The sequence below is a fragment of the Scyliorhinus torazame genome, chromosome 19 (assembly GCF_047496885.1).
Source record: "Scyliorhinus torazame isolate Kashiwa2021f chromosome 19, sScyTor2.1, whole genome shotgun sequence".
NCBI classification, from domain to species: Eukaryota; Metazoa; Chordata; class Chondrichthyes; order Carcharhiniformes; family Scyliorhinidae; genus Scyliorhinus; species Scyliorhinus torazame.
Window position 1 is genome coordinate 125,938,757 of NC_092725.1, and position 26,373 is coordinate 125,965,129.

Sequence of the window (26,373 nt, forward strand, 5' to 3'; positions counted from 1 at the left end):
AGAGTAAGTACAGAATTAGCCAACACGCTTCCCCCACTGGAGACTCTCGATTACTCTCCCAACCTCACCCCTGAGCACACGACTAGCTTCCCGACTACTTCTCCGACCAACCCCCCCCCCCCCCCCCCCCCCACACACCCCTGACTTCCCAAAAGCCCCTGCCCTGCCTGATCCTACCCACGCGCCCACTCATTTAAACCTCCTTTCCTAGCTTGTCAAAGTTAAACTTATGGAATATGGCAGCTAGTTCTGTAAAAGAGAGACGTGGATTAGCAACCCCGACACTACTGGGGGAGCAGCTACGCTCCACATTTTTCAGGAGGCCCGGGACAGAATTACAGCTTGTTCCAGTAGGAAAGAGCGCAGTGGCAGAAGATTCAGTGATAAATCTGTCGGTCTTTTAAAGACAAACTAGAAGGTTGAGGCAGAGTCCGGCGTGGCAGCACATCACATTTTAAAATCTGTCCGTGGGACGTGTGCCGGCATTTATTGCCCACCCCTAATTGTTCCTGACTGGCTCGTTAGGACATTGCAGAGGACGTTTTTAAGAGTCAACCACATTGCTGAGGATCTGGAGCCACATGTAGGCCAGGCAGTAATTAGTGAACCCGATGGATTTTTGAGACGATCTATAATGGTTCATTGGTTCTTACTTCCAGATTTTAAAAAATTGAATTCCAATTTCTCCGTCTGCCATGATGAGATTCATACCCAGGCTCCCTGGGTCTCTGGATTGTTAGCCCAGTGACAATACCGCTACACCATTGCCTCCCCATCATATAACCTTTAGCTATCCCGATGATTTAAATGAGGGTCCTTGCATTTTCTTTATTTAATTATTTAACGTGCATGTACAGTTTCGGTCCCCTTACTTGAGGAGGGATGTAGTGGCATTGGAGGCAGTTCCGAGGATTCCAGAGATGATGGGTTTGTCGTATGAAGAGAGACTGAACAGCTTAGGCCGATACTCTCTCAAGAGTATCTCATTTGAAGAATGAGAGGAGATCTAATTGAGGTGTATAAGATGGTAAGAGGTGTTGATGAAGTAGACGTAGAGTGGATGCTTCCTCTTGTGGGGCATTCTAGAGCGCGAGGTCATAGTTTTAGGATAAAGGGATAGCAAGTTTAAAACCGAGATGAGGAGAAATGACTTCTCTCAAAGGGTCGTGAATCTGTGGAATTTGCTACCCCAGAGTGCGGTGGATGCTGGGACATTATTAAGGTGGAGGAAGACAGATTATTAATTAGTATTGGGTTGAAAGGTTATGGACGGTGGATTTGAGGCCGCGAGGAGATCAGCTATGATCTTATTGAATGGCCGAGCAGGCTCGAGGGGCTGAATTACCTACTGCTCCTAGTTCTTATGTTCTTATGAGTGTTAAATTCGAATTCATATTGGTGAATTGTACTTCAATATCCTTCCAAAACTCTTGTTCAGTATTTAGAAGTCCATTTCGGATGCAATTATTTTTACAGGAGATTGGCTGCTGCTCGGGCTGTTTGCGTGACAATACGTGCAACATCCAGAATTTGAGTGGTAATGTTATTTAGGATTAAACTTACCCATTCACAAAGATAATGGGACCTAATCTTTACGTAGAATGAAGTAACTTGTGTGGTTGACTCGAATAAGCTCTTTGCAACAAAGAAAAATGAAGGCAAGTTATATTGTAGCTTTTGAAAATTATGAAAGGCTTTTGATTGAGAAAATGGTTATTCCTTATTCATCCTAATTAGAGAGTCCTGTGACGAGGGATCATCAGTTTAAAATTATCACTTGAGAGAGAGGAAAGATGTTGGGTCAATCTTTCACACGAGTTGTTGGAACATGGAGTGCTTTGCCACAGGGAATGGTTGGGTTAGGAATCACTGTATCCTTGAAGGGAAAATTGGAGAACTATTTGGATCAGTAACAAAGTGTGATAATTTGGGAATGTGACAAGTGCCAGATGCAAATTTTTTACCTATGCCAGCTGATCTCCTGTGGCGTCGCTCATGGTAATTGGCGGATATGCTCTTATTTAAAGAGGGGAGCATTTATGATGCAATATACAATGATTACTGGATTGGTTTGGATTTGTTTATTGTCATATGTACCGAGGTACAGTGAAAAGTATTGTTCTGTGTACAGTCCAGACAGATCGTTCCATACATGAAAAAAAACATAGAACATACGAAACATGCACAATGTAAATACATAGACACAGGCATCGGGTGAAACATAGAGTGTAGTGCAAGTCAGTAGAGAAGATGCATGGGGAGATCAGATCAGTCCGTAAGAGAGTCATTCAGGAGTCTGGTAACAGCGGGGCAAAAAACTGTTCTTGAACCTGTTAGTGCGCGTTATTATCGAGAAAGGAGTTTTTGAATTGTGGTTTTTAAAAATAATTAATTAAATGTGTAATTGATTCAATATGGATATAAAATTTAGAAATTGCTATAAAATGAATCTAATTAGTTAAAAAAATAAGATTAAATTGGATATGAAAAAAGACACAAATCGTTGGACATTCTGAATTCTTCCTCTGTGCATCCGAACCGGCGCCGTAATGTGGTGACTAGGGGCTTTTCACAGTAACTTAATTGCAGTGTTAATGTAAGCACACTTATGACAATAAAGTTTATTATATGGTGGCCGGAAGAGCTGGGGGGGGGGGGGGGGTGGCTGGAGTGAGGGGGGAAGAGTTGGTGGGGACGAAGGGGGTGAAGGGGAAGAGCTGGTGGGGGGGGGACAAAGGGGGTGAGGGGGGGGAAGAGCTGGTGGGGGCGAAGGGGGTGAGGGGGAAGAGCTGGTGGGGGCGAAGGGGGTGAGGGGGAAGAGCTGGTGGAGGCGAAGGGGGTGAGGGGGAAGAGCTGGTGGAGGCGAAGGGGGTGAGGGGGTGAAGAGCTGGTGGGGGGCGAAGGGGCTAAGGAGGAAGAGCTGGTGGGGGCAAAGGGGGAGGAGAGCTGGTGGATGGGGAGGAGAGCTGATGAGGGGCGAGGGGGAGGAAGAGCTGGTGGAGGGGGAGGCGAGCTGGTGCAGGGGAGGAGAGCTGATGGGGGGCGAGGGGGAAGAGCTGGTGGGGGGCGAGGGGAAGAGCTGGTGGGGGCAAGGGGGAAGAGCTGGTGGGGGGTGAGGGAGAAGAGCTGGTGGGGGGGCGAGGTGGAAGAGCTGGTGGGGGTGAGGGGGAAGAGCTGGTGGAGGTGAGGGGGAAGAGCTGGTGGGGTGAGGGGGAAGAGCTGGTGTGGGGCGAGGGGGAGGAGCTGGTGGGGGGGGGGGGGCGAGTAGCACAACCAGTAGCACAGTTAGCACAGTTCTCTATGAGTTCGACTCTCTGCTAACCTAAGTGTGGTTACTCTGTCTGACTGAACCAGACTAGCTCTTAGCCACGTGCTGGAGGTGTGATACTGTACATACACCCTGACTCACTCTGTAGATGTTCATCAGTGGAAAGAGGCGGAGTGTGAGTGCCTCGTGCCTTTTATAGTGAGATACCACCCCTGAGTGTCCTGTCTGCTCATTGGTCATGTCCTGTTCTCTGTGTTCATTAGCTGCCTGTCTGTGCCTGTCTGTATATCATGATCGGGGGCAAGGGGGTAAATCTGGTGGAGTGCGAGAGGGAGCAGCTTGAGGAGGGCAAGGGGGAGGAGCTGGAGGAGGGCGAGGGGGAAGAGCAGGAGGAGGGCGAGGGGGAAGAGAGGAGGAGGGGGAGGGGGAGCAGTTGGATGAGGGCGAGGGGAAGCAGCTGGATCAGGGCGAGGGGGGGAGAACAAGGGGAGGAGCTGGCAGGGGGTGAGGGGGAGGAGCTGGCAGGGGGTGAGGGGGAGGAGCTGGTGGGGGAAGAGGAAGAGGAGGAGGACGAGGGGGAGCAGCTGGATCAGGGCGAGGGGGGAGAACAAGGGGAGGAGCTGGCAGGGAGTGAGGGGGAGGAGCTGGCAGGTGGTGAGGGGGAGGAGTTGGTGGGGGGCGAGGGGGAAGAGGAAGAGGAGGAGGGCGAGGGGGAGCAGCTGGATCAGGGCGAGGGGGGGAGAACAAGGGGAGGAGCTGGCAGGGAGTGAGGGGGAGGAGCTGGCAGGTGGTGAGGGGGAGGAGCTGGGGGAGGTGGAGGAGCTGGTGAGGGGGCGAGGAGGAAGAGCTGGGGGAAGGCGAGGGGGAAGAGCTGGTGGGGGGCGAGTGGGAAGAGCTGGTGGGGGGCGAGGGGGAAGAGCTGGTGGGGGGCGAGGGAGAAGAGCAGGAGGAGGGCGAGGGGGAAGAGCAGGAGAAGCGTGAGGGGGAAGAGCAGGAGGAGGGTGAGGAAGAGCAGGAGGAGGGTGAGGGGGAAGAGCAGGAGGAGGGTGAGGGGTAAGAGCAGGAGGAAGAGCAGGAGAAGGGTGAGGGGGAAGAGCAGGAGGAGGGTGAGGGGGAAGAGCAGGAGGAGGGTGAGGGGGAAGAGCAGGAGGAGGGTGAGGGGGAACAGCAGGAGAAGGGGAGGGGGAGGAGCTGGTGGGGGTTGCGAGGGGGAAGCGCTGATGGAGGGGGGATTGGGGGAGAGCTGATGGGAATCTTTTGCTCTTGCTGATGTTGAGTGAGAGACGAACCATTTAGTGTGTGGAATTAAGGGCGGCACATGACACACTGGTTAGCACTGCTGCCTCACGGCGCTGAGGGCCCTGGGTCACTGTCCGTGTGGAGTTTGTACATTCTCCCCGTGTCTGCGTGAGTTTCTCCCCCCACAACCCAAAGCGGACTACGTTAGGCGGATTGCTAAATTCTCCCTTAATTGGAAAAAAAAATTGGCTACTCTAAATTTATTTTAAAAATAGTATGTGGAATTAAACATTGAGGGTGGTCTGAATGTCGCATGAATCATGGGTCACAAATGCACCGTCATGGACATAGTAAGCCATGCATATCCCAGAGGCAAAACTGTAGTAAACTGGACAAGGCCCTTTATTTGCATATGGAGAGGGACTAACATGAATCCAATGACCAAACTGAACCTTTGTGCAATGCAAGACAAAGCCTGCTGCTGAAAGTGTGTGTTATCGAGCTGTTCAATTGTGATGGGCTTGTTAGCTTAGCCGTACCTTGTCCACATCTGCTATTCACACACTTGCAGGTATAACAGGATAGGGAATGGGACTCCTGACGAATTTATCCTCTCCGCCCCCATTTACGTGGAAACATCAATGTCAATTGAAGCACTGCTGGCTGGCATCAGCTAACTGAATCTGAGAACCTCTCCCCGAAGTTACTTTGCTGAGTTAGCAAGGTAGCTGTGGACCTTTTTAAGTTAACCCTGTTGTTTACTGGTACATCTTGCATAGAACATACAGTGCAGAAGGAGGCCATTCGGCCCATCAAGTCTGCACCGACCCACTTAAGTCCCTCACTATCCCCTTAACCCAATAAACCCTCCTAACCTTTTTGTTGGACACTAAGGGCAATTTAGCATAGCCAGTCCACCTAACCTGCACGTCTTTGGACTGTGGGAGGAAACCGGAGCACCCGGATGAAACCCACGCAGACACAGGGAGAACGTGCAGACTCCGCACAGACAGTGACCCAGCAGGGAATTGAACCTGGGACCCTGGCGCTGTGAAGCCACAGTGCTAACCACTATGCTACCGTGCTGCCCACCACTATGCCACCGTGCTGCCCGTTAGAATGGTGGCAACAAAGGTATCAACCTAGAATGCAAATATAATTATCAACCTGCGGACGTTCAATGGGTTTGGCATGATTAGTCCACTGTGAATACATGTACACTATTGATGAAATGTGCACGAGACTAACCTCATGCATTCTGTGCATATTTCCACACAGCCACTCATCCTGCGTTGTAATATTTGCTTTCGCCAGTAGATGGCACCTCTTCTACCAACACCATGAACATATTATAATAACAATAAATCACCCAGTTCAAGTATGCTGGAACCCCAGTACTGGGGCACACTGCCTATTAATTGCAAAATACATCCTTGTTCTTTGCCTGACCTGTGGAGTGACATCACTGCCTCTCTTCCTGTTGCACTGTAGCTGCCTGACCCAGAGGCTTGACATAAGCCAGATGGCTTCGATTGGTAGGCTCACAGGCTGCCTGGTACCGCAATTGATGATCCTGAATAGGAGGACCTTTTATGATCAGCTGCGGGCACTGAGTAACACTGCAGCTCCTCTAGGTAATTGCGCATCATTGAACACTTTCATTTTCACAACAGGCTCTGCGAAAGTCGCAAGAATGTTATGTTCTTGTACACCTTTTTTTGTTTTATTTCTGATTACCCGTTTGCATCCGCCCACAATAAATAAGAGTCCCAACAATAGAATGTTGCCCAGTGCAGTTTTTCTGTTTTGCACCAAACAGTCACTTTAAAGTTGACATGTTTACTTGTGTTTAATGGCTCTTTGAGGCTGTTCATTGTGACACTTCATTTTGTTTCCTTTTCTCTTCCCAGCCAGCTTTAAGATGTCAGAGTTAACATAAGCATATTTCTTTCAGACACACTCCAGAATGACCGAGTAGCATGTTTGTCCGTATAAATCATTGTTTTGCTCCTCAGAAGGTGGTGAGACTCTGGAGATGCCTACGCTCTTAAGCCTTTGGAAACACGAGAGACAACGTTGCTTTGAAGATTAATTTCCCTGTGAATGCCCCACGTTGGGGTTTCGCCATGTGTTTTCATCCACTCGATCCAAAGTCATGTGTAAATAACAAACGTTGCTCTCTCACTTGTAAATATTTAACCGAGGAAACCTAAGCTAGTGGGTTACTGTTGATCTTTTCGTAGCATTTTTAAAAATCAGCATTTTCTGAATATTATCGAAATAACGTGCATGCTCGTTATCGTTTTGATGTTTAATGGGACTTTTTTTTTGTTTCCCTACTTAGCTGTTGTTCCCTGCTTCTTGCCTCTTATTTCTTGGTGGAAGTAATCCCAGTGATGTCCGCATTCAACCTGCTGCATTTGGTGACAAAGAACCAGCCAGTAGCCCTTCGTGCTTGTGGGCTTCCCTCAGGTTGAATGTGTGCTGCATGCTGTGTGACTTGCAAACTTTGGGTGCTGTTTTTTTTTTTTAAATTAAGGGGGTGATTCTGCTGTAGAAAATCCTAGGTTATTCGAACGACGCTGACCCGAGTTTTAGTTTAGCAGAATTTGTCTTTGAAGCCAGAAGTTAGCAATAAATCATTGCCTGAGTGTACACATTATCCCCGTTTTGAAAAGCCAAAGTAACATTTACCAGCTCCCACTCGTCTATATATTATCTTCCTTTGCCCCTGATGGTATCTTCCTGCTCTGAAATGCAGGGACAACCTTCAGATCCTGAGAAAAACTTAACTGCGATCATCTTTGCTACTTGAGATGCTATTCCCCCCCTGTCTTGACAACATCTTGACAGTGTCACTGTTCTAATTTAAAATACATCTTATTTCATACAAGTTCAAATGGCATTAAAAATTTTGAATTGTTGCAATCATGTAAGCTAAAAGGCTAAAATATTCTAAAAGTTAGGAAAAGTTTTGGATGTCATGGAAATATTATTAATACATTTTCTTGGTACAAAGCTGTTTTCTTTCTTGACGGTATTTTTAAACAATTGATGATTACACACCAGTGTAAACTTTTTTAAAAATGGAACTGTTGCATACATTGCATGTCAATGGATACAGTTGAGCTGATTCCAGAGACATTTTTAACATAAATTGGGCAATACTATATGCTATATTGCATTATTCTGGCTGATTGTAGATCCCAAGTCCTTTTTTTGGTCATAGACCGAAACAACAGTTCTTGTGATTTATGTAAGAAGTCTTACAACACCAAGTTACAGTCTAACGTTTGTTTGGAATCACTAGCTTTCGGAGCATAGCTCCTTCATCAGGACTCACCTGAGGAAGGAGCTACGCTCCAAAAGTTAGTGGTACCAAGCAAACCTGTTGGACTTCAACCTGGTATTGAATGACATCTTACTGTACCCACCCCAGTCCATCACCGGCATCTCCACATCATGGCTTGTGATTTTTAGAAAAGAATAATAAAAATGCATGGCTTTACATGAGTTGTTGGTGTTGTTTTAAGCACGCCCAAAATGTTTCATTCAGCTTGTGCACCAGGTACTCATGAGGGAAAAGCCACAACTTCAATATTCCTCACTTGTGCATGACCTACCGGTCACATTTCAGCTTCAGAATTCAGTGCCGGCAATCGGATGCTCTCAAAGTACATTGTTCCACTGTGGGGAAACTGTGGGACGGCATGGTGGCACAGTGGTTAGCACCACCGCCTCACCGCGCCAGGGACCCGGGTTCGATTCCGACTTTGGGTGACTGTGCAGAGTTTGCACGTTCTCCCCTTGTCTGCGTGGGTTTCCTCCAGGTGTTCCGGTTTCCTCCCACAGTCCAAACGTGTGCAGATTAGGTGGATTGACCATGATCAATTGTTCTTTAAGTGTCCAAACAGTTGGTGGGGTTACAGGGATAGGGCGAGGGAGTGGGCCTAAGTAAGGTGCTCTTTCAGAGGGAGTCCGGGCGTCACTTCAGGGGTCGAGAGATCAAGACGATCTCTTCTTGCATTCATCGGAGCTCCTCAGTGCTTTTCGGCTGGTCAGGTCGAGGTTTCCGTATCTGGTAATTCGGTTGGTGTATAGCTGAGCTCCGTAGCACAAGTTGAATGTGGCCAACTTGGCAGAGGGGGTGAAGAAGGATTTAAAGAAGTGGGATGTTCTGCCGCTATCGTTGGCAGAGTAGCTTCAAACCGTGAAAGTGGCGCTTTATTTATTTTTCAGAATCTCCTTATTTTCCTGCCTTAAACCCTTTTTTGGGAGGGTATATAGGATAATTTCAGCCTTTATATGAGTGGGTAAGGTGCCTCGGATTCGGAAAACCTTTTTGCAAAGGTACTTGTAGGGAATTTGATTCATTATTATTGGGCAACAAATGAGGGGGTGGTTCGGCAATGGGTCGTGCAGGAAAGGTCGATTTGGGGCAGCTGGAGGCGGCCTCGTGTACAGGGGCACGTTTGAGGGCATTGATGGTGGCTCTGCTCCGTTCCCACCGGCCAGATACTCTACCAGTCCGGTGGTGGTGGCCTCATTAAGAGTTTGGGATCAGTTTAGGCAACATTTGAAGCTGCAGGGCTTGTCGCGGTGGGTGCCGTTCTGTGGAAATCATAGGTTTATTTCAGCAGGGTTGGATTCATAATTACAGGATTTGGGAATGGGAGGGAATCGAGAGGTTTAGGGACTTGTTCAGAGAAGGTAGATTTACAGACCTGGTGGAGAGGTTCCAGTTGCCGAGGGGGAATGGGTCCCAGTACTTGCAGATTAGGAATTTTGTGAGGAAGGAGCTGGCCACCCCTCCATTGCTAGAAGAGATAGGATCTGGGGATGAGATAGGAGAGGGAAAGGTCTTGGATATTTATGGGCAGTTAATGGAGAGGGAGAGGACCTCGTTGGAAGAGATAAAGAGGAAGTGACAGGAGAAGCGGTGGAGAGCATTTGGGGGGAGTGGGGGGGGGGGGGGGGGGTTGCGCAAGTTAAACCCGAACTCCTCATGGTGCACAGAGCACAAAGGACAAATGAATGGGTTTTCCCTGGAGGTGGAGGACAGAAATGAGCAGTGTTTAAGGGGCCAGCGAGCCAGACACACGTACTTTGGCCCTGTCTGAAATTGGTGAAATTTTGGGAGTCCTTTTCAGGGACAATGTCGGAAATCTTGGGGGTGATCCGAGCCATGGGTGGCGATATTTGGGGTATTGGAAGACCCGGGAGTGCAGGAGAGGAGAGAGGCTGATGTGTTGACCTTTGCCTCCGCGATAGCCTGGAGGAGGATCTTGTTAGGGTGGTGGGGCCCTGGAGCCACCAAGGGCAGCAGGGGTGGGTGAGTGACCTGTCTGAATTTTTATCTTTGGAGATGATAAAGTAAGCCATTTGGGGGTCAGGGGAGAGGTTCTACTCGAGGGGGCGGCTGTTTATCTTGTTTAAGAGTTGATAAACATCAGCGGGTGGGAGCGCGGGGGTTTTATATTATAGTTATGAAAAGGCATGTGGGTGATATGGGGTGTTTATAATGAGAAATGTATAATGTTGGATGGAATGTTGTGTTTGTGTATAAAATGAAAATGTCCTGAATAAAAATATTTTGAAAAAAGGAGTTCCCCTGTGCAGGATATGTGGCCGAGTGCGTCCTCGTGGGCTTTTCCACCCGAGGCGAATGAAGAAATTGTGTGCCATTAGATAGCACGGTAGCATTGTGGTTAGCACAATTGCTTCACAGCTCCAGGGTCCCAGGTTCGATTCCGGCTTGGGTCTCTGTCTGTGCGGAGTCTGCGCATCCTCCCCGTGTGTGCGTGGGTTTCCTCCGGGTGCTCCGGTTTCCTCCCACAGTCCAAAGATGTGCAGGTTAGGTGGATTGGCCATGATAAATTGCCCTTAGTGTCCAGAATTTCCCTTAGTGTTGGGTGGGGTTACTGGGTTGTGGGGATAGGGTGGAGGTGTTGACCTTGGGTAGGCTGCTCTTTCCAAGAGCCGGTGCAGACTCGATGGGCCGGATGGCCTCGTTCAGCACTGTAAATTCTATGATAATCTATGATGGCTACGAGCACCGGTAACAACCCTTTAATTCCCGGCCAGAACAGACTCTGTTCTTTTTTAGTTAAATCGCCCCCATTATTTACAACCGTCTGGTCAGGAAGAATCCTTCACCCTCTTTGAGGCCGCAGCAGAGGAGAATCTTCTAATTCCTAGCCTCCCTTCCGAGCCCAGTACCAGAAGCTGGGCAGTATGGTATGTGTAACCCAACACCCCCTCCCCCTCATTATTGAACATCTGAAATTTGGACCACATCCCATCACACCTGAATAAGATAACTGATAGCAGCGTTGGCAAGAGCAAAGTCCATTAGACATTGATAAATGGGCAAACTTATCATCAGGTACTAACATCGGACTGTAGAGCAACCGGTTTGTCCTTGATTCACATTTACTCAGTACTGCAGTGTGTATGTGTGATCTGAAGCCCTTAGAATTCTGAGACAACCAGAGATCAGTTCCAGGGATAACTGCACCAAATTCTGATGCACAGGAATGTGATTCTGTAGTAAGCTGGCCTAAAGTTTCGGCACATCTCGATGCCAGTACAATCAATATTTTTAAAGTAAGCGTTGATTTAAGCTGTTGGGACTATTTCCACTGGACTAGAGAAGGCTAGAGGAGACTTAATCGAGCTTTTCACAAGTTATCAAGGGTTTTAATAGGGTGAGTAGAGAACACATTGATCAGTCAGTTACCACTGGCCATCATTTTTACAATGCTAAGAAAATTTTCTGAATACGTTCTTGTTGGAACATGCAATGCTTTGGCACAGGGAATCGTTGGGGATGAGACTTGGGATATTAATATTGTAAAGGGAATATTTGGAACAGGAAGTTACCGAACAATGGGGAACAAGTGAGGCTACTTCACGATTACCTTCTATACTGATGCATGTTCTCAACCAGAAGGATGTTGCTTGATACCAACCTTCAATCCCCATTGATTTCAGTGTTGTAAATCTCTGTGAATTTCACACTGTGCACGATTAGTTGTAAGAGTGAACTCCAAGGGCTTGATTTTGATAGTCAGGCAACTGCTCCCTTGCTACTTCCCAAACTTGAAGACATGTAATGGCTTCATTCAAGTGAAGCCAGAGCTGCTGGGGCACCAAACGAGCATCTGATTGAGGCCTGCCAATATTAGGTCCTCTGAGTCGCACAAAATTAGTTCCAAATTTACCTTGTCCTATTCAGTTCCTTCACCGATGGAACTGATTGGAGTAAGCATAGCTATTATATTGTCATATTGTATTTCGGAAGTCCAGTAAATCTCTCTTTTTTTTTCACTTGTAAGACAACGTGATTTTTTTTTTTCTGCTTATTTAATTCTGTCCTCTTCCGAAGAACTGCCATTGTTGGATATGGTTCCAGGATCATTGATTACTTTCTGATAACTCACCCAAGGCCACATTGCGGGCCTGGACAGTGAGTGTTTGATAGGTGTTTGCCACCACAACTGAACCAGATCATAGGGACATTAAAGAACCGTGCATTTTCTAGTGGGGATTACTTAATGGCCATTATGGGAGGAATCCTACTTGACTTACCCCTGATTCCACCCAAGGACGCTGAGGCTAATTATAGTACCTGTTGCAGATTTGCACAGACTGAAACTTGATGGTTCAGCTAACTACTGCCTTAACTAGCTGAACCATCAAGGGAACAGTGCTATGATTTGAAGCTCGTGGGTACACTGACCCATATATTTATCATAAACAGCAGCAATACAGAGATTTGCTCATACAGTCAACTCCCGGTCTAGTAGATACTGCACTACAAACAGTACAGTATCAGAATTAACTTTAGACTTTACATTATCCTCTGCATTCCTTCACTATGGTCCCAGCTCCTAATTAAGCAAACATTTATTCTGCATTGCTGATAACTAGTGCATGCCAGTGTTGAACTTTGTCGATCTCATTATTATTGCAAATATTTTATCCCGCTGAATACCACATTTTACAAAAGTTTTTTTTTCTTAAATATATTTATTTTGTTTCAGAGAAACTTTAGAAGTTCCAGTAGATGGCATATGTGAGTGACTTTTAGATTTAATATGCAGCTAACAAGCACATTGAAGTAAGTAGTGCATTCTAGAAGATAGGCAGCATAGTTTGAATTATTTCACCAAGTATTAAAACTACAAAATTACAAGCATTGTTTTTATTTAGTTCATTGCACAATACATATGAAATGTTAAATGGATTGGAATGATCCAAATGAGAAACTGCTCAAATTATCCAAATAATTTTGAGAACCCAGGCATTGAATTGCAACTGTTAAAATATCCTCCCAGTTATTTACTTGCAGAGCTTCTGTTTAAATTTGAGTGATGTTGTACAAGCTGATATTTCTTATTATCATTAGGGTTAATGGCACTTACATTTGTTTTCTGCTGTGCCACAGTATGCGCTCCGTGTTCAAATTATGTATCCGGGAGGGGAAGACAAATGAGCAACGTGACTGAAGTACTGTGATACAAAGCATATTCCGTGTAGGGGAAAGTCATATTTTGCAGGGAAGTTATGGGGGGAACATTTTGCGTGTATTTCATTTTGGAGCATGCAGCGGCGGGAGAGCATTTAAAACCGCATCTGTCAGTACTTGGAAATGAGCAAGAATCATAATGTCTCCAGGGAAACCACTTTTAATGTTGGGAGTCCTTACTAGGCTAGGAAGAGAAGGTTCGCTCTCTCGGTCTCCCAGGAGCTCGGGGAAGGGAAGTGAACACAGTTATTTCGAAGCATTTTCCGCAGCAGACCACTGCCTCTGTGAATGCAGCACTGCATACTTTGCTTTGCTTTTTTTTACGTTGTGTTTCGTATTAGAATGGTCTTCAGTCATTTGCTTTGCTTAATTACTTACGACTTCAATCGCCTGCTAATTAATGTGTGCTGCAACTTGGAACACTTGCTTCCCTGTATGTAACAGTCTGCACAGTGGTTAGAGTATTTTCTTTTGGGGGTGGTTGGAGGAAGGTCAAAATAAATTGTTCATAATAATGTTATAATAACTAAATATTTGTTTCTTTTAAAAATCTATGCGACCTTTATAAGGCGGACACTGACAAGGTCCATCATTACTACATTGTCTAAATAATAAGCGCCTGGGAATTTTCCTTAAAAATGACGCTGATTAGATTTCTTTCATCCTTAAGGTTAGACTACGAACCTTCTTCAAATCATCAACTTTCCTGGCACTTCACATTTGTCCAGATATCTTCCATTAAAACAAAAATACAAGTCAATGGGCACATGACCTACCTCGTTGGAAGAGATAAAGAGGAAGTGACAGGAGAAGCGGTGGAGAGCACTTGGGGGGAGTGGGGAGTGGGGGGGGGGGGGGGGGGGGTTGCGCAAGTTAAACCCGAACTGGGCACAGTAAAAGAGTAAGAATGATACGGATGCTTTGCATTTTCTGAATGTTTAGAGTATTACAATCAGTGGTTACATTTTTCAAATTCTCAGCGGGGAATGCTCAGCGGCGGAACTCCTCAGTGCAGAAGGAGATGGGCACAATGGGCAGGATTCCCATCGCAACATCTCGTGAGATCGTGTCAGATCTTTCAGTGGGTTAATTGCTATTTTAGAGATTTTTTGTGTGACTTATACTGTAAATAGGATTTGGCACTGTTGTAAAAGCTCTAAGTTATTTAAATTACCATGGCAGTTGTAGGGGGTTCAGTGTTGAGGGGTATAATGCAAAATCCTTCCATAACCATCCCAGGTAATTGCTGATGTGTTTCACTGTATTGGGTCAAACATGAACAGTGGTGTATCTTTCAAATACATAGCCCAGAGCTTCCGATCTCCGTGGAGATTCCGCACCCCTGGAAGTCCCCATGTAAGGGCTGCACAGATATTGCCCAGGAAGTTCAAAAATTTATTGTTGCCCTGTATTGGGAACCATCAGATAATCCAATTTGAATTCGAGATTTTGCATGGCCCTGACTCTTGCCAAAATAGTTACCCAAGAAAAGTTAGAAGGATTTAAACCACTTCTTTAAAAAAAAATTTAGAGTACCCAATTCATTTTTTCCAATTTAAGGGGCAAATTAGCGTGACCAATTCACCTAGCCTGCACATCTTTGGGTTGCGGGGGCGAAACCCACACAATCACGGGGAGAATGTGTAAACTCCACCCGCACAGTGACCCAGAGCCGGGATTGAACCTGGGACCTCGGTGCCGTGAGGCAGCAGTGCTAACCACTGCACCACCGTGCTGCACGGGCTTAAACCACTTCCAACTCCTGGGTAACGAGTAACAGCAGCTAGTTTGATTGATATAGAAAAGGAGCATTGCTCCACGTCCCTGACGCTGCTACCCTGCACTGAGGGGCTTGGGAACCCGTGACGCTGCACTTTCCTTACCAGGCCTACATTGGAAGGTTGGGTAAGAAATGTACAGCTTACGACGAAGGCAATTAAAAGGGGGGGCGGAGTGGCAATCCGATTGTGATCGCCATTCCTCTGAGGTTCTGACCCATTATCCTTTTTCTCTGGCCAATACCAAGCCCACTGTTAAATCATTTTTCTTTAAAGGAACTTTCGTAAAATAAAACTTGAATGCTAATATTATCTCATCCTATACGCTCATCAGGAGATCTTTACCTCTACCCTTCCTTTGCACCTTGCAGCCAACATGAAGGTAAATTGGGACCCTGGGGGAAGGGGGGGGGGGGGGGGGGGGGGTGGCATTCCTTAAAACTGGAACGTTTCATTTATTTTTTTGTTCTTGATTCCTTATAAATGTTATCATTTCAAGTAATGGTTTCAAAGCTGTTTAACATAATTATTCCAGTGCGCAGACAACAAACTTCAGTACTCAAATAAAACCAAATTTTGTCAGTATTTTACTAATTAAGGGGGGAAACCTTGGTTAACCTTGTTATTGACCCAGCACTGCAGGAATGAATAGAGAGGAAATGGGCTTTAGGTGATTGACAAGGTAATCTGCTTCTTATTTAATAAAATATGTAAAAATACTTGAACATCACGGAAAAATATCTCTATCTAAATGCGAACCTACAACTAAACGACTTTAGTTGGGTCAAAGACGTTTAGAAAGTTGTATTCCGATTTAATTCTAGGCCGTTTCAAACGTTTATGTTACACTGCGACTAAAGCAGCAATGTTGTTAAAATAGCAAGGTCTGTTTTTCTTTATATAACCCAAATGGCCTGTTTTTTCATTGCCCTTCTTCCCCCCCCCCACCCACCCACCCACCAAAAAATAGGATTTCAATTTCTCTAAAACTGGTAAATTAGCAGAGCAGAACTGAGTATTCTGTACCAGAAATTGATATTAAACCAATGGAATATTTTGACAATGAGTTATTGACCCATATTAAAAAGAAAGAGGGTTACCTATCTGCACGTTTTCTTCTTTTATTTAACAAAAATGTACATGAAGCTGACAACAAATCTTAACTTACTAAGGCTAATTAGATTCCTTTCAGAAATCCGTCATTCTTGTAGTCACCTTCAAAACCGTTTACCCAGTAGAAAGTTGGGTTTATATTTAAAGTTGAAAATGCTGAACGTAGAAGGAATCCTGCTAATTAGAAACTGATGTTTTATATATACCAAAACCAAATAATTTGTAGGATATGACATGAAGCACATGCTAGCAAATTCTGTGAATACTGATTTAAGCAGTTCTTGTAAGATTAACAAAGAAACCAGGAATGAAAACTTTATCCCTTTCAAGTAAGACTGAAGCTAACAAAGTGCTCTTTCAAAGCCTGTCATTGGAGCATAGTTCTACCACACACTTAACGAGAACATTGGGAAAGGAAAATAATTATATATTTCAGATATCCCCCTTGAAAGCAATTGACTACGCAAAATTAGAGTGAATTAAAAAAGCAATATTTTCCAAAGTTGCTTTAATGGTTTCAGCTCCAAAAATAAAACTTGGGCAAAAAAAAGCGGATTTTACCAATAAATGCCTTGAATGCCAAGCGAGTATTAAACAATGTGGTGATTTTTTTAAAACACAAATGTAAGGAACAGCATTCCTGAAGTGTGTTTGGAGCTGTTTTTATGAATACTTTGTAGTAATGACTCAAGGTAAAAGTTGAAAAGCATTCAATGTTAGGAAATTGCAATCCAATACCATGTAATTTAAACCTGCAGTTGCTCCTCTTGCGGTAAATGACATACAGATGGGCAACTCTGGTCCTTGTAGTTTGTGAGCACAATTGGCCTTTTTGTACAAGGTACACATTTCTCAGTAACAAATGTATTATTTCTCTCTGTTTTATTTTTTATACTTTCCCCTTTTGTTAGGGGAGTATTTCTGAGGCTAATTTTGTACAGGTTGCCCTTGAGACAGTTCTCTATGCGTTCAACTTTTACTCAAATTACAAGAGGAAAATTGAACCTATTTTCGCTTGAGTTTACTCTGACTTTTCTCCTGGCTACCTTTTCCAGAAGGCAGGATTTAAAGCTTGGGCATAATTCATCGGACCTCCAGTACCACACATGTGTGAGCTTGAACCATAAACATTGACAGGCTATTTGGCTATTGTGGTCGACAGAGCTGAACTGTGCTTTGATTAACAATATAAACGCAATTTTGCTGGCCGTCACCAGATAAAGGAATAGAAAACCTAGCTTCCCCCCCACTAGTTTGCTCATGGGTGTTGAGACCAATTGCAACATCCTCTGCTGCCATACTGAGGTAAAGTAATTTAGCACAGCTAAGGAATCGAATCTAGGATTGCATTAATGAAAATGGCTTAGTACCCACCTATGTATTCAGCAAATCATTTTAATTTCATTGCACTGTGGGACATAACTGTTGCCTGTTGCTGGTATGCTGATGTATTTGTGTAAGATATAAACTGCAATCCTTTGGTCAGATGTTTGCAGTCAAATTCTGTGTCGTATATAATAAACTAGGATGGATTAAAATTGTCAACTTCAGAAATATCCAAAGTCGGAAGAAGAATGATTTTGTCGCTGCATTAAACAGTTCATCACAACACTCTGAGGGATTGCTGGTTTACTGTAGTAGATACAATCAATAAAATATCAGACTGAGTGTGGAAAATAACTTCAACGAGATAAAAATTACATGACCGTCTGTTGTTCGTTGTGTAGTTGAAACTTTTGTGGCGGTGTTATCTTTTCAGTGCTTCACCTCCTGTAGGTTCTAACTATCAGATACAAAGGAAAAGTCTTCAAAAAGGATGTAACCCTATTGAATTAATTATGTAATCCTACAACGCTTAAATGATAAACTGTGCTACTCACATACTAGTCACAGAATCTGAGCAAGTCCACAGAGCCTTTGCTGCCCGAGATGGCCATTAAAAAAAAAAAAAAATCAACTCTGTTCGTAGCTTTATTCTTCTAGCAATGGTATTGGCATTTTGGCTCTTTACTAAACCCCAAAATGGGAGAATTCTTGTTGGGGAATAACCCGATAGCCAGAAAAAGACAAGCACTAATTTAGAATACAAACTTACAAGGTCTATTCGACATCAAAGATTAATAGTTAACATTCCGCTAGTCAAGACATGGCACGATATGCTTTCTTTCCTGTGGATTCCAGGACTTCTGGGATCTTTTTGGCTCTTTGAAACTGGTCTCTTGACTCATGACATTCTTCTAGATTTGAACTGATTCAACTTTACTCCAGCATTCATGCAAAACCCCTTTTGCAGCTTCAAAGCCTTCAGCTCTATTTTCCAAGTCTACATTAACTGCTGTCTCAATGGGCAGAATTCCTCCACCTGGGAACTAAGTATTTTGTGTGCCCACCTCTCGATTAGATGATCTATGACCAAACCCAAAAAACAGTCTTGCACGCTCTCTCTCACTTAAGAAATCCATTGCATCAGCATTCACCATTTGAACGGAGAGAGAGCCTGCTCCACAAGTACACTGCTTTCTCTGGAAAAGAAGAATCATCTCACATCCAAACTCGTACCGTTGTATAATCTGTAAACATGACCGTGGTCCTCTCTAGGTTTAGCTGTGCTAAATTACTTTACCTCAGTATGGCAGCAGAGGATGTTGCAATTGGTCTCAACACCCATGAGCAAACTAGTGGGGGGGAAGCTAGGTTTCTCATTCCTTTATCTGAAATAATTGGCTCATGTTAACACAATCTAGTCTCTTCATTATTTGATAGATTTCAATTAAATTGCAATGAGTCTAGATATATTGTAAAGTGTACGGACAAGTTCCTAGACTTTCCAGGTAGCTATGTCTTTGATTTGAAGTTTAAATCTGGTGGCCCCTTTCTCTGCCCCTTTTTCACGTTTGCGTATCCTCCAAACGTTGCCTGCTTGTAAATAACGCAAATCACGTTAATACATTTCTTTCAGCACTTTAGCTGTATTTTTAACTAAAACAGAATTTTGAACCAGTTAAACTATCGGACTCAAACAACTCTGTGCAAATTACTTGATTGGTCAAAATTTTAAACCATGTATTTCTTTTGACGTCTCTGCAGAGTTTGCCAAACGTGTACAGTGAGGATTTGAATGAAAGAGTTTGAATTTACCCAAGAGTCTTTTTACATCCCCAAGACTTTGTAAAGTGCTTCACAGCTAGTGAATCCTTTTGGAACCTACTACTTAGTGTTTTGTGGGCAAATGAGGCGTTGAATTTCACACAAGAGGGTCCCACAAACAGCCAAGTAAGATAACTGACCAACTAATACACACTTTGCCGGCAATAAATGGATGAACGTTGACAAGGACACTGGAGAACTTCTCGACTCTTCCTGATAGTCCCATCGAACCATTTAGACCCACCTGAAAAACACATGCAACAGTGCAGTATTCCCTCAGGAACACATTGAAGTCTGTGTCTATAGTTTACATTCAGGTGTGACACCAGCCTACAAATATCTGATTCATCAGAACCAATGAACCATCAGACATTTTGTACATGAATAACAACCTTCGCTTGCACAACATTGTTAATGTCCTAAGATGCTTTACAGGGAGTGTGGGGAAAGAGAGGTGAACACAGTGGAAGAAGCAAGGGAAGGTGACAAAGGTGCAATCAACAACAACTTAGATTTCTATAATATAATCTTTATTGTCACAAGTAGGCTTACGTTAACACTGCAATGAAGTTACTGCGAAAACCTCCTCGTGGCCACATTCCCGCACCTGTTCGGGTACACACGGCGCCTGTTCGGGAACACAGAGGGAGAATTCAAAATGTCCAAATTACCTAACAGCGCGTCTTTCAAGATTTGTGGGAGGAAACCGGAGCACCCGGAGGAAACCCACACAGACACACGGAGAACAAGACATGGGCTGGTTTAGCACAGGGCTAAATAGCTGGCTTTTAAAGCAGACCATGGCAGGCCAGCAGAACGGGTTCAATTCCCGTACCAGCCTCTCCGGTCAGGTGCCGGAATGTGGCGACTAGGGGCTTTTCACTGTAACTTCATTTGAAGCCTACTTGTGGCAATAAGCGATTTTCATTTCATTTTTACATTTAACTCCACACAGAGAGTGACCCGGGCTGGGAATAGAACCTGGGACCCTGGCGCTGTGAAGCAACAGTGCTAACCACTGTGCTACCGTGCCACCCATAATGCCTTGTAATATAATGAAGCATCCCAAGGTGATCCACCGGGGCATTATAAAACAACATATGACACCAAACTGCATAAGGGAGATATTAGATCAAATAATCAAAAGCTTGGTCAATGAGGTGGGTCTGAAGGAGTGTCTTAAAGAGGGAAAGCAAAGCAAAGAGGGGTGGAAAGGTAGAAGGTGGATATTCCAGAGCTTGAGGCTTTTGCAACGAAAAGCAAGGTAACCAATGGTGGAGCAATTAAAATTGGGACACACAAGAGGTCAGAACTAGAAGAAGAGAGCTGAATGTTTAAGAAGATTACTGACCACTTTTCATAAAGTGCCTGGGGTTGCCCAGATACTTGGGACATGCTCCAGCTTGAATTTAATGTCATCGGGAGAGGAATTGAGAAAACTATTATGGTAAGGATGTTTCAAACTGAGATTTCCATTTTGATAATGTTACAGATTGTATGAATTTCCCAACATGTTACCCTGTGTGAGTACAAATTTATATACATTGCACCAGTTTTTCGGGGACTCTTTGCTAAGTTTGTTTGGGGCCCATTTTTTGTTTAGGCGTCCTGATTAATTAAACACCTAATGCCTGTTGAAAAATAGCTCATGGTATTTAGCAATGGAGCAAGGCCCACATCACAACTGGCCTTGGGATTCTTCAAAAGGTCCTGTGGCCAAAAAACGGACATGAGCTTCAGATTTTAATTAATTATAAAACAAGCCTTCTAGTCGAGTCAGGATTGCTTCATCAAATGCACAAGCTTTACAGGTGCCACCTCCTAGTTGCCCACCCCAACTCTTCCTGGTATTCTGTTTGAGACATTGATATGTGACATCAAACAAGCTGCCTATGGAGTCATAATGTGCGCCGACAGTTCATTTGAATACGCTCCTGAGGACCAAGTTCCAACGATTTTTTTTCTTGTCATCTCTTTGTACAGGCCTCTGGCGCAATGGGTTAGCCCTGTTGCCTCACGGCGCCGAGGTCCCAGGTTCGATCCCGGTCACTGTCCGTGTGAAGTTTGCACTTTCTCCCCGTGTTTGCGTGGGTTTCGGCCCCACAACTCAAAGATGTGCAGGCTAGGTGGACTGGCCATGCTAAATTGTCCCTTAATTGGAAAAAAATGAATGGGGTACTCTTAAATTTCGGGCAGCATGGTGGCACAGTAGTTCGTACAGTTGCTTCACAGCTCCAGGATCCCAGGTTCGATTCCCAGGTTGGGTCACTGTCTGTGCGGAGTCTGCACGTTTTCCCCGTGTGTGCGTGGGTTTCCTCCGGGTGCTCCAGTTTCCTCCCACAGTCCAAAGATGTGCAGGTTAGGTGGATTGGCCATGATAAATTGTCCTCCGTGTCCAAAAAGGTTAGGTGGAGCTACTGGGTTACGGGGATGGGGTGGGCTTGAGTGGGGGTGCTCTTTCCAAGGGCCGGTGCAGACTCGATGGGCCAAATGGCCTCCTTCTGCACGGTAAATTCTATGGTTGGGGCACAGCCCCGTTTGCAGCACTGGGCTCTGGACTGGAATCTGGTCCAAACAATGTTTTACTTCTGTGACTCTTCATTATTGTGCATTTTGTTTTGAACTAAAATGTCCACTAAATCAACTCGAGTATCCTTAGAAAATGCTGAATTACAGAAGCCTGGGAACAACTTCAAAGGGCAGTCGAGCATTTGATCCAATTTGCACCTTTTGGGGGTGATTTTACAATCTGTGCTGCCAGCAGGAACTTCACCCACCAGATGCACAAATGGGAAATTTAGGCACGCACAGGCCTTGACTCGATTCAATTCCATGATACATTTTGATGGGAGGAAAGCTATGGACAATGTGCACACCAATTCTGGTTTGTGCTGTAGGCAGCCAGCAGCATGGAGTCATTACATTTTACATTTCCTTGAAGAGTTGACTTATAATTTTGAATAACTCGAAAAAGAATGCATTTGTGCAATTTTCTAATATCAAACCCATTGGATATTCTGAAGATTCGCATTACAGTTAGGATTTGATCCTGTTTAAAAGTATGTTTGTCGCAATGTGCCTCGTCCCTGCAGAAAGAGGTAAATTGACCACTCCAGTAATAATTTCTCTAAACTTCATGAAATATTATTTGGAGTGAATTGGGTGGAGGAGAACGCAGTTCTTGACTAAGCAGCAGATGCCCGGCTCCAAAGTGGAATTGGTGACTGCTGTTTCAAGTAAAATTCCCCAGTCGACACAATTGGAAAATTAAATGTTGGATTTGACTACGGTCCATGTACCAGTCAGAATATTTTCCAAATGCTTTCCCACAGCTTAGAAAACTAACAAGCACGTTTGCCATGGAACATTAATAGCATTGGTAAAATATAAAACGTCACTCCCTTCACATTTTTGAAATTCTATCCTATTTAAAATATGTTCATTTTGGAAGTATGTGTTTGAATAATGGTGTGAGGTGCTGCGTAATGATGAGACACAGAATTAATGATTTAATTAATTCATCATGTTTAGTCCCTTAAAGCAGTCACTGAGCAGTCTCGACCCCGCCTCTGCCCTTCTTATGGTGAACTTGATTTTTCCTAGGTGTAAGCATGCTGCCAAGTCGCTCACCCACGCTCCCGCTATTGATGGCTCCGATTGCCGCCAGCACAAGACGATCCGCCTCCGGGCTATCAGGGAGGCAAAGGTCACCACGCCAGCCTCTGTCCCCACCTGCACTTCCGGATACTCCGACACCCCAAATATCGACACCACGACGTGGTGATCCCAAGAACTTCGACATTGCGCTTGCAAATTATTTCCAGAATCCTCCCAAATACAGACATGCCCCAAACATATGGACATGGTTGGGTGAGACTCAGTTTTGAGACCCATAAACTGGGTGAGACTCAGTTTTGCACACGATGACGATGAGTGTATCCTTCTCAGTGCCTCAATCCACACCCCGGCTTGCATCACTCCTCCTCCCACTTGCACCGGATCTCCTCCACCGGATCGGCTTCCCTCTTCGTCATATATATCTCCCCATATATATCTGACACCATGCCCTCGTTTATCTCACCCTGGGATAGAAGCTTGTCCTGTAGCGCTGGAGGTGGCAGCCGCAGGAATGAACCAGACTCCTTCCTCAAGAAATCCCTCACCTGCAGGTACCTAAACCCATTCCCCTTCGGCAGCAAGTGCATCTCCTCAAGCTCCTCCATTTCCGCAAACTTGCCTCCCATAAACAGGCCCCAAAAATACTCTATCCACAACTGGCCCCACCCACAAAATCTTGCATCCAGCACCACCAGAACAAGCCTGTGGTTGCCACAAATCAGCGCTGGCAGGGCACCTTCCAGCCTACAGTGCTGCCAACATTGATTCCACACCCTCAATGCTGGTACCGCCACTGGGCTTGTGAAGTACCTGGCCAGCGAGAACAGAAGAGGGGCCCTCAGACTGCTCCCTTTAAACGAAGGCACCTCCATCGGCATGGTAACAGAGTGGTTAGCACTATGGCTTCACAGCTCCAGAGTCCCAGATTTGATTCCCAGCTTGGGTCACTGTCTGTGCGGAGTCTGCACGTTCTCCCCGTCTCTGCGTGGGTTTCCTCCGGGTGCTCTGGTTTCCTCCCACATTCCAAAGACCTGCAGGTTAGGTGGATTGGCCTTGATAAATTGCCTTTAGTATCCAAAAAGGTTGGTGGGGTTACTGGGTTAAGGGGATAGGGTGGAGGTATGGGCTTGGGTAGAGGGCTGTTTCCAAGGGCTGGTGCAGACTTGATGGGCTGAACGGCCTCCTTCTGCACTGTAAATTCTATTATCCGTCCCCACACCGACCTCTCCAGTGCCCACTTCCGTACCATGGCTGTGTTCGCCTCCCAATAATAATTCTGCAGACTCGACAGCGCCTGCAGCCACCCTCCCCCCCCCCAGCTGCCTGTCCCATTCCAGAACACCCTCCTGGCCCGGAGAACCCTACCCACCCACAGAAACCCCAGGATCATTTTATTCACCCTACTAAAAAAAGACTTGTGCATGAAAATCGGGAGATTCTGAAGCACGAGCAAAAACCTCAGTAGCACCATCTACCGTTTGGATCCTTCCAGCCAATGACAAAGCCAACACATCCCATATCCTAAAGCCCTCCTTCATTCCCTCCACCACTTTTGCCAGATTCACCTTGTGCAGCTGGGCCCAAGTCTGCGCCACATGTATCCCAAGATACCGAAAGCCCGCCCCTATCAACCAAAACGGCAACCTCCTTAAACTCCCCTTTGTCCCTTGGTGTTGGTCGGGAATACCTCACTGTTCATCATATTGAGCTGATATCCTGAGAAAAGACTAAACTCCCTCAAAATCCTCATAATCCTGTCAAAACTTTCACCCGGGTTTGCAACATGCAACAAGAGGTCATCAGCGTATAAACAGACTCGGTGCTCCACTCACCACCCCCACAAAACCCTAAGTGCCCTTGCCAACAGTTCAATCACTAGGGCAAAGAGCAAAGAGGAGAGCAGACACTCCTGCCTCGTCCCCCAATGCAACCCAAAATACTTTGCACTGACACTATTGATCCGCACACTTGCCTTAGGAGCCCTTTACAACAATCTCAAACCCCTGCCCAAACCCTAACAGCCCAACACCTCGAATAAGTATGGCCACTCCACATGGTCAAACATGTACTCCACGTCCATAGCAGAACCACCTCCACCTCCCGGCCCATCAGTTGACATTCAATAACCTCCGAACTTTTGCCGATAGCTGCCGCTCCTTCACAAACCCCATCTGGTCCTCCCCTATCACCCTGAGCACACAATTCTCTATCCGCACTGCCAGCACCTTCGCCAATACCTTTGCATCCAAATTTAATAACGATATCGGGCTGTACTACCCACACTGATCCCAGTCTTTATCTTTCTTTAAAATGAACGAGATGGATGCCTGACACAGTGTGGAAATGAAGAATGACAGCTCAGATTAGAACATAGAACATACAATGCAGAAGGAGTCCATTCGACCCATCGAGTCTGCACCGACCCACTTATGCCCGCACTTCTACCCTATCCCTGTAACCCAATCACCCCATCTAACCTTTTTGGTCACTAAGGGCAATTTATCATGGCCAATCCACCTAACCTGCACGTCTTTGGACTGCGGGAGGAAACTGGAGCACCCGGAGGAAACCCACGCAGACACGGGGAGAACGTGCAGACTCCGCACAGACAGTGACCCAAGCCGGAATCGAACCTGGGACCCTGGCGCTGTGAATCCACAGTGCTATCCACTTGTGCGTCCGTGCTGCCCAAGTGCTACCGAACGTCTCCGGGAAAGAGTTTACAAACTACTGAGGAAAATGATTAGTTGGTGAGAAAAGAGCAAATTGTAGCAGTGAACTGACTTACAAAATGATTGAGCAGATGCAGTGTGGGGGGTACCGTTATAGCAAGACCGTGAAATTGTGCAAGGTACTGATATTGCGAACGGCTCACTTTTTGAAGCTTTTTTTTCTTATATTCTACTTTATTTTGTTAAAATTGTGAAAAGCGATTAATTTTGAATTCACTTATCTCTTGGACACTTGAATCACTAAAGTTACCCCCATTTTTCCATGATTTGTATATTTGGATTGCATTTTGATAAGCTTATATTTTGCAGCAGAAGCGTTTCAAATTGACAGAGTCTTTGCCATAATTGGCATTATTCTGCGTAGTGTATCATTTGCTCATTGACTTGAATGTACAAATGGCATCTGCCTGAGCTGCTGACTTTACAAAATTCGTAATATATTTAAGCAACATTATTTAAAGTCACTTTAAGCATCTTAATGCTCAAGAGATGCATCGCTGGTTTCTTAAATGCAGGTACAGCTGTTTTCTTATCCAAGTTGGGACAGTTCACATTTACCCATTTACATTACAATCAACTCAGAAATGTCTTGTGTCTGCTTGCTCAGGAACGTTTCGTTTTGTGGAGGTTTTACAAATTCACTCAGAGGGAGAACTGGCAAGGTGCTGACATGATTTCATACCACACTGGCAATTCATTTCTATCATAAATTTCACAGGAGTTCTGGAGGCTGAAATGGTACCCATTACATCCATCTCACCTCAGCTCACCCTTATACTTTGAACACGTTATTTTTGTATCAGAATCTTCAGGGACCAAAAGGCACTCCTACAGCGGTTTCGTAGCGAGAAGGTTAAAATAGCAAGCTTTCAAACTGAGTGAACGGCACACTTTAATTGCAGTGTGAAATCAATGGTTTCCACTATCAGTACAATGTTAAGCATGATC

General features: G+C 45.1%; 1 protein-coding gene across 3 annotated transcripts in view; it reads left to right on the plus strand.

Annotated features, from left to right (window-relative positions):
• Positions 1 to 5,996: 5,996 nt before the first annotated feature.
• The window catches only part of msrb3 (methionine sulfoxide reductase B3), a 103,712-nt gene continuing 83,335 nt past the window's right edge, over positions 5,997 to 26,373 (plus strand). Inside the window, exons 1-2 of one of the 3 annotated variants that reach the window (XM_072485179.1) lie at positions 5,997 to 6,141; positions 6,852 to 6,979. In XM_072485179.1, the coding sequence (XP_072341280.1) occupies positions 6,904 to 6,979 (76 nt within the window). In that variant the 5' untranslated portion in view covers positions 5,997 to 6,141; positions 6,852 to 6,903. Of the gene's footprint in view, positions 6,142 to 6,851; positions 6,980 to 22,707; positions 22,946 to 26,373 lie in introns of those variants that run through there. The other 2 variants (XM_072485178.1, XM_072485177.1) reach the window with 2 other exon arrangements.